Source organism: Gavialis gangeticus, unplaced genomic scaffold (assembly GCF_001723915.1).
Source record: "Gavialis gangeticus isolate Ggan-Ray unplaced genomic scaffold, GavGan_comp1, whole genome shotgun sequence".
NCBI classification, from domain to species: domain Eukaryota; kingdom Metazoa; phylum Chordata; order Crocodylia; family Gavialidae; genus Gavialis; species Gavialis gangeticus.
The window spans coordinates 26,803,250-26,811,091 of NW_017728993.1; the positions used below are offsets into that span (position 1 = coordinate 26,803,250).

Genomic DNA, 7,842 nt, shown 5'->3' on the forward strand with positions numbered 1-7,842 from the left:
TGCAGCCAGAGTCTGAGCTTCACATGCAACACTCCAGTCTCCGATATCCCTGGGCCAGACCTTGGCTCACTCCCGACCACCAGGGGCAGGGTCATATGCAGGCACTCTGCCAGACTGATGCAGCCAAAGGGAGGGAAGGAAAAAGCACAACCTACAGTTGGGGAGGGGGGGGGGTGTCAGCCTATGGCATGGGTGCCAAGTGGCACAGGGAGCCCTTGCATGTGACATGTAGCAGGTCAAGGAGGGAACAAGCAGCAGAGCAGGAGACAGGGCAGGGAGCAGAACGCAGGGCAGCAGATTGGGCAGGAAGCACAGAGTAGGGACCAGAAGACAGAGTAGATCAGGCAGGGAGCAGAATGCAGAGCAGTAGATGAGGCAGGGGAAGGGGGTCAGAGTGGCCCATGGAGAGGGTGTGGAGCCAAAAAGGCTGGCCTAGAGCCCTGGGGAGAATGTCACGGGATTCACACAGGTGGCCCCAGCCCCAGTGCTTGGGGAGCCGCTTGTTCCAGGGCTAGTGCCACTGCTGGGCTTCCCACCCCTCCCTGGAAGCAGCAGCTCTGGCTGTGCCACCTGTGAGGAGTCAGGCAGCTGCCCAAGGCCTTCACCCAGCTCCTCTTGCCCCACACCCTGCTGCAGCAAGCTCACCCAGTACTGGCCTCGGCCCCTCCATGGGGACAAGAGTGCCTCGAGAGCAGCAGTGTTATGTCCTGCGCCTTCCCTGCTGAAGGCCGCATCCACCGTGACTCACCGCCCGCTCACCCGCCCTGTGCTACCTGCTCTGGCGTCCTGTTGTAGAGCCGCTCCAGCTGCTCCTTCCTGCGCCGCTCGTGGCCGGCATCAAAGACGGGGATCTTCAGGTCGGTGCCCGGGGCAGCGCGCACATTGGCCAGCTTGGCACAGATGTGGTAGTACCGCTCCTTTAGGTCCTCCACCGACCGCTTCTGGGGAGTGTGGGGGTTGGGGGGCAACATCACCAAGGGGCCAAAGGAAGTGAGCAGCAGAGGCTCGTGCCTGACAGTGCAGGACAGAGGGGCAGCCTGGGAGATGGCAGGAGGGGAAGGGAGCCAGGATGACAAGGCCTGAGTAAGCTGCCTGCTAAGGACAGCGGTTCCCCACTGGTGGTCGCCCCCGTGCTGTTAAGCCAGGGCTGGGGGAGAGAGCGCTGACCTAGAGCCTATCCCCAACAGCCACTGCCTCACTGTAAGCCTGGTACTGCCTGCCCTGCTCTGTGCCTCAGCTGCCCCCTCAGGGGCCTCTATTATCCCTGAAAATCAGCATGGCCTTGTCCCATCCTGGGCCAACACCAAGCAGGGGCTGCAGGTGAGGACTCCTGGGTTCTACTCCCAGCCTGAGACTTGCCCCTTATGCCACAAGGGTAACAGACTTGCAGGTCAGGCTGTGGGACGCAACATGGGGAAACCACGTGGGAATTCAGCTGTCCAGTGACTGCTGGGCAACACTCTCTCCCTGGGCCAGGAACCCAGGAGTCCTGGCGCCCAGTCCAGCCCTCTAACCACTGGTACACTGCCTCCTTCCTGGCACCTGGCAGTTGCAATCCCAGCGAAGACGCACCAGCACATGCAACAGGGACCCCACATGCGTGGGTTTAATCATGAATCAAGTGAGCAGCAAGACCCACATGCCCAGCTGTCAGGCTTCGGCATTCCCTCCTCATGAAGGTGATCTGGAGGGTTCCCGGCTCTTGGCTGTGTGGTGGGCCCAGCCCCCATGCCCCCGCACCAGTGCTCACCTTGAACTGCTGGTGGTCATAGCGGTCGTGGATGACGACGAAGCGCAGGTCGAAGCGACGGGCCAGGTCAAAGAGGTGGTCAGTCTCAGCCTTGGTCCAGGCATCATCATGCAGGTACAGCTGGTACTCCTGCTCTGAGTACACAGGCACCTGCACTGTCTGCACAGGGACAGAGCGATGGGCAGCTTACACCAGGTGCCCCAAGGGAGCCCTTCCCCCATTGTCCGTGAGTGGAGGGGTGGGCGAGAGCCAGAAACACAGACCCCAAGGGCAGCGGCAGATGCAGAGCTTTCCCTGGCTTTCCCATGGGTGGTATCTCCCCAGGACACCATGATGGACCCTTCCAACCCCAGCACCTCCCTGGTGCCAATGGAGCAGAAGAGCACCTGCTGGAGGGGAAGCCTTGCTGATGCCAGGGACATGAGGAGACTGCCCTCTGCACTGCCAGGGCACAGCCTGCTTCAGGCTCCAATACCCACTGTAACCGTGCTCTGCTGCCACACCTGGCATCAGCTTCCTACCCCCACAAGAGACGCACGCAGAAGCACCAGTGGGGCTGGGCATCCGAGCTGCCCTCACTCAAGGAGCCTTCACACTCTGCAGAGCCCCAGCGCAGTGTGCACCACATTGCCCATCTCCAGGCAGCCCAGAAGCACATTTCAAGCCCCACAACCAAGGCTGCAACCGAATTCCATCTGGCTTCACACATCAAGGATAATAAAGAGTCCTTTTTCAGATATGTAGGGAGTCAGAAAAAAGCAAGGGTAACATTGGACCCTTGCCAAACCAAATGGAACAACTGATAACCGACACCCTGGAAAAAGCCAAACTGCTTAATGGGTATTTCACATCAGTCTTTCATCAGCCCAAAGGGACCGCCTTGTCTAGCATGGTAAAGGATGGCCAGGATGAGGGTGAATTTATAGCCAGCATCGGTGTAGACCTTGTAAAGGATCACCTTGAGAGGCTGGACATCTTCAAGTCAGCTGGTCCTAACAGATTACACCCTAGAGTACTCAAGGAGCTAGCAGGTGTCAGCCCAGCCACTGGCAAAAGTATTTGAAAACTCATGGCGCTCAGGTGAAGAACCTGAAGACTGGAAGAAGGCCAATGTGGTACCCACCTTTAAGAAAGGGCAGAAAGTAGATCCTGTGAATTACAGGCCAATCAGTTTGGCCTCAATCCCCGGTAAGATCAAAAAGAAAATTATCAAAGAGACCCTTCTGGATAAGCTGGCTGATGGCAACATCCTGAGGGACAGCCAGCACAGGTTTGTCCCGGGTAGGTCTTGCCTGACCAATCTCATCTCCTCCTATGATCAGGTGACATATCACCTGGATAAGGGAGAAGAGATTGACATAATATATCTGGACTTCAAAAAAGCCTTCGATCTGGTGTCCCATGATCTCCTCATGGAAAAACTGGCCAACTGTGGCCTCAGCTACACCACAGTCCGACGGCTGGGGAATCGGCTCAATCATGACTCCCAAGTCTCTTTTGGTCATGGTGCTAGTGAGCATAGCACTGCCAAGCCTATAAGTGTGATGCATGCGGAAGAGATGGCACAGTGCTCGAACACTGTAGGAAAGGTGTTCAAGGCACACGGCAGGTGCTGGTGAGGCATCAGCGACCTCCCCTGAATCCCCTGGGCTTTCCACTGACCTCATGTTCTGTGGCTGTAGGCCTAGAGCAGCACCAGCTGCCAGGCCTTGCTGGCTGATGATTCCCACCAGGTGAAGGCCAGCATGCAGCAGGCAGCCGCCTCTGCTCCCAGTGCTGGCTCGATGGTGTCGATGCATTGGCCATAACAGGGACAACTGGACTCACATGGGGCTGGTTGGTCTCCTTCCTCCGGGGGAACGCCGCCAGCCCTAGAGCTCTCTCCTTTCGTGACTGCCCTTCCCAGTTTACAAGTCAGCCCTGACACAGCCTCAGGTATCACTCCTACCCCTGCCCCAGGGAAAGCAGGGGGCCTGCGGCTGCCAGCATCCTGCTGCTGCAAAGGGGGTTCATATATGCTTGAGAGACCCCAGGCAGAAGCCGTGCCCAAGCTAGAAGGTGGCAAATCCACTCCCCCAGTCCACAGCAATCTGACCAGGGGAAATCCCTTCCTGCCTCCAAAGCAACATGCGTCTGAAACTAAGCAAAGGGGCAAGACCGTCTAGCCAGAACCCTGCAGGGTTCATCCCAGCAAAAGCATTGGCACAGCCCAGTCCCCACCCCCAGTCCTGGCTGCAGTCAGCCCCCAGGACCTTCGAGGGAGGCTCAGAAAAAAGGTTGGTGTGAGTGGGTCAGGTGCCTGGTGCTGTGCCAACAACTCTGCCCCTTTACAAGTCCTTCTGAAAGCCTGAAATAGCCTGGGAGTGGGACTGGGTGCCTGATGCCCTATCTGGCTCTGCTCCCTTGGGAGCCTCTTAGCCAGTCCTTGCAAAACAAACCATTCACTAATCCTTGGTCCAAACAACCACACAAAGGAGTAAAGCAAACCTTTTGCCTCTTCCCAGGCAGTGGCAGAGGGCCCTTTAGCTCAGGCCCTTCCTGGAGGCAAGCTCCTCTGGGTTTCAGTCTGCTCCTGGCCAGCAAATGTCTCCTTCCCTACTCCAGCTGCTTGTTCTCTCTCCCCTTGGGCTTTTAACTGCCAGCTCATCACCCACAGCTGGAGTCCTACCCCAGGGCTGTCTGCCTCCCTCAGAGAGCCAGACCATGTTACATTTGATTACTAGGTACTCCATGTGCTGACAATGCCCAGCCCATCTGCCACATATCTCAGGCTCCTCATGTCCCAGGTGAGGCTCGACAAGAGCTGGATGGCTGACTGCAGGGAGCCAGTGGCCATTGTGGGCAACCACTCTGTTTGAGGATGATCTCTACCAGGGCTCATTGATGGGTCTTTAAGTGACTGAAGAGCTCAATCCTTGAGCCACAGATCTGACCAGAGAAGATTCAGGTCTTTCCACAGGGGAGAGCAGCCTGCAGGCTAGGATTCCTCTTCTTTTTCCTTCCTCTGCTCTCTCTTCCCTGCTTCCAAGGCAAGGCACTTTCCCTCAAAATGGGCAGCTGCTTGGTTGAGGTTATGGTTGTGGTGCAACTGGAGCTGGTTAGCGGGCAGCTCTTCCCAGCTCTTGATGTCAGCAGCTGTTGTCTTGAGGTCTGGTTTCAACATGTCCACGTGGCATTTCCTCTGACCACCGTGAGATCTCAGGCTGCAACTAAGCTGGCAAGATCAGCCCTGACTAAGCCATCCCAGGCAGTCTCTGTCCAACCTGCTCTGGAAAACTTCCAGGGATGGAAATTCCACCACTTCTCTGGGCAGCCTGTTCCAGTGCTTGACCACCCTCAGAGTCAGAAAGTCCCTCCTTATCTCCAGCCTCAGTTTCTCCTGCTGGAGCTTGAAGCCATTGCTCCTAGTCCTGTACCCTGCAGCCACAGAGAAAAGCCCATCTCCAGCCTCTCTGCCATTGCCCTTCAGGGATTTGAAGACCGTCCTCAGTCTTCTCTTCTCCAGACTAAATAAGTCAAGCTCTTCCAGCCCAAAACTGGACACAGGGCTCTAGGGGAGGCCTCACTAGTACTGAACAGAGTGGAAAAATAACTGCCCTTGATTTGCAAGTGATCCTCCTGATCATACAACCCAGGATACCATTGACCTCTTGCAACAAGAGCATACTGCTGGCTCCTATACAGTTTATAATCCCCTATAACTGCCAGATCCATCTGCAGTCCTGCAGCCCAGCCAGTCATTCCCCAGTCTGGATTCATACATGCAGTTATTCTGTTAAATGCAGGGCTTTGCACTTGTTTCATCTCATCTGGTTGACTGCAACCCAGGGAGTCCATGCAGTGTAGATGCCCATCTCCACAGCAGGGCTCCTGACAGGAGGTACGTTACACCCATGCTCAGCAGATCACCTTAGCTTGAACGGGATTTCCAGGCACAATCTACAACACAGCTACCCAGCTACAAAGCCCACCTCACGTCTGGGGAGGAATGGTGTCCTTCAGACAGCACTGAACCAAGAGCCAGGGTCCACAGGCACCCACGCTCTGAGAGTCCAGATTGGCATGGCTGGGTCTGATGCTCTCACTGGACACACAGTGGCTGCCTGAAGGGGCAAGGGGCTGGACTCAGTGGCCAGGATGGCCCTTCCATACCCAAGTCCTATGGATTTGTATCACCCACTGCTCCTGCTTTCACAGTAAGACCTGCATTTCCTCTCTGGCATCTGCAAGGGGTGGAAGAACTACCTGGAAGGAAACCTCTCCCCAGAGCCTTCTCCTCTGGGCTGCTCCATGAGGGCTTCGACCCATGGGGTTTCACAGCTGGACTCCATGATCCAAGCAGCTGCAATGAGCATGTTTCACAGACTCCAAATTGCAGCCAGGCATTTACAGAGCAGCTGTGCAGGGCCATCCAGATGCAGGCCACAGCAGCAGTGAAGCCACGGCAGGTCTCCTGCAGTGGGTCTCATAGGGACAGGTAACAGATAGTGCTCCAAGAACTGCCTGTCCCTCAGACCAGCTTCCAGCAAGTTTCACTGGGCCGTCAGCGCAGCACCACAAATCACTAGGGCTACACAGGTCCCGCGTGTCACGGGAGCTTGTGTTCAGCTGCTTACAACTTGTCCAAAATTGACATGGCTTGAGCTGAAGTCTTCCACACAAGGCACTTGATGTTGGCTACATCACCAATTCCAGCCCAGATACTTTAGCTGCCTTGGGTTTTCCCTTTGCTTTGTTCTCATCTCAGCCACGCCAGAGAACTCCAGCCATCTCTTTCTGGAGCATCTGTGGGCTCCCTGTGGTTGGAGTAAGATGTGATGATGAAGGAGGGGAGGTTCCACCTGTCAGGGAGAAGCCTTTTGCTGCTCCTGGGAAAACTCACCCCTGGCTGGCTTTAAGCCTCTGGCAAATCACAGCTTGTACCTGCTCAGTAGCAACTTCTTGGAGTTTTAGCAGCTAAAGTCTCCCATGATCCCGCCAGCCAGAGCATCATCCATCCCAGAGCTCAGCAGTGTTTTCCCTGCAACTGCAGCTCCAGGGTAGGGGGAACTTAGGGGGCAGAGACCAATGGCACAAGGAACCAGGTAGGAGGAGCAGAGACTGGCAGCAGCTGTGGGGAGGACTCGGACTCACTAGGCTGAGAAACAGGGGCTTCGCAGGGCAGAAACATGGACTTGAACAAGTTGCCACAGTTGGGGAAGAGGCAGATCTGCAACAGGCAGAGGTGAGAGGGGACAGGGAGAAGGCAGTCAGCTTTGGGGGAGGTGGGGACGGACAGCCAGAACAGCCCGAGCCAGCACACAACATCCTAGTGAGGAGTCCACAGACCAGACCAGATGGTCCATTAAAGCCTACCTCAAAAGTGCCCTCAGGCAGAAGGTGGCTCAGATCCCCTGGGCATGTGACCTCTAGTCTCTCCTACGTTATATGCTTGACAAATTTACAATCCTAGAATCACAGAGCAGTGGGGCTGGCAGGGAACTGCAGAGGTCACATCTAGTCCACCTCCTGCCTGAGGCAGGATCAGCCCCGTGCAAGCCAGGCCAGACAAACCCATGGTCCAAGTCAAAGCAAAACTGCAGTCACCCCTGACAGCCCCAGGCATCACGTCTGCCCCAGGGAAAGCAAGGGGACTGCGGCAGCCAATGTCCTACAAAGGATGTTAATATACACTTGAGACCCCAGGCAGAAGCCGTGCCCCACTAGAGGAAGGCAAACCCCCATCCCTAGGCTGTACCAATCTGACCAGGGAGTAAAATTCCTTCCTGACACCAACCAGCAAAGCCCAGAAGCCTGGGAAATACCCACAGTAGAGCACAGGCCTAGCTACGCCACAATCATTGAGGCAATGCATCCACACCAGAAGACAGGAGAGCGATCCAGGCTGACCTGGACAGGCTCAGCAAATGGGCAGATGAGAACCTGATGGTGTTTAACACTGAAAAATGCAAGGTTCTCCACCTTGGGAGGAAAAACCTGCAGCCTCCTTATAGGCTCGGCAGTGCTATGCTGGCTAGCACTGGAAGAAAGAGACTTGGGGGTCATCGACCACAAGATGAACATGAGCCTGCAATGCAATGCTGCGGCTAGTA

At 56.0% G+C, this 7,842-nt stretch overlaps 1 protein-coding gene across 2 annotated transcripts in view; it reads right to left on the reverse strand.

Annotated features, from left to right (window-relative positions):
- The window catches only part of DMAP1 (DNA methyltransferase 1 associated protein 1), a 38,973-nt gene that overhangs the window by 23,744 nt on the left and 7,387 nt on the right, over positions 1–7,842 (reverse strand). For both annotated transcript variants that reach the window (XM_019501435.1, XM_019501434.1), the window contains exons 5-6: positions 1,751–1,909; positions 774–941 (exon numbers count right to left, since the gene is read on the reverse strand). In XM_019501435.1, the coding sequence (XP_019356980.1) occupies positions 774–941; positions 1,751–1,909 (327 nt within the window). The remainder of the gene's footprint in view (positions 1–773; positions 942–1,750; positions 1,910–7,842) is intronic.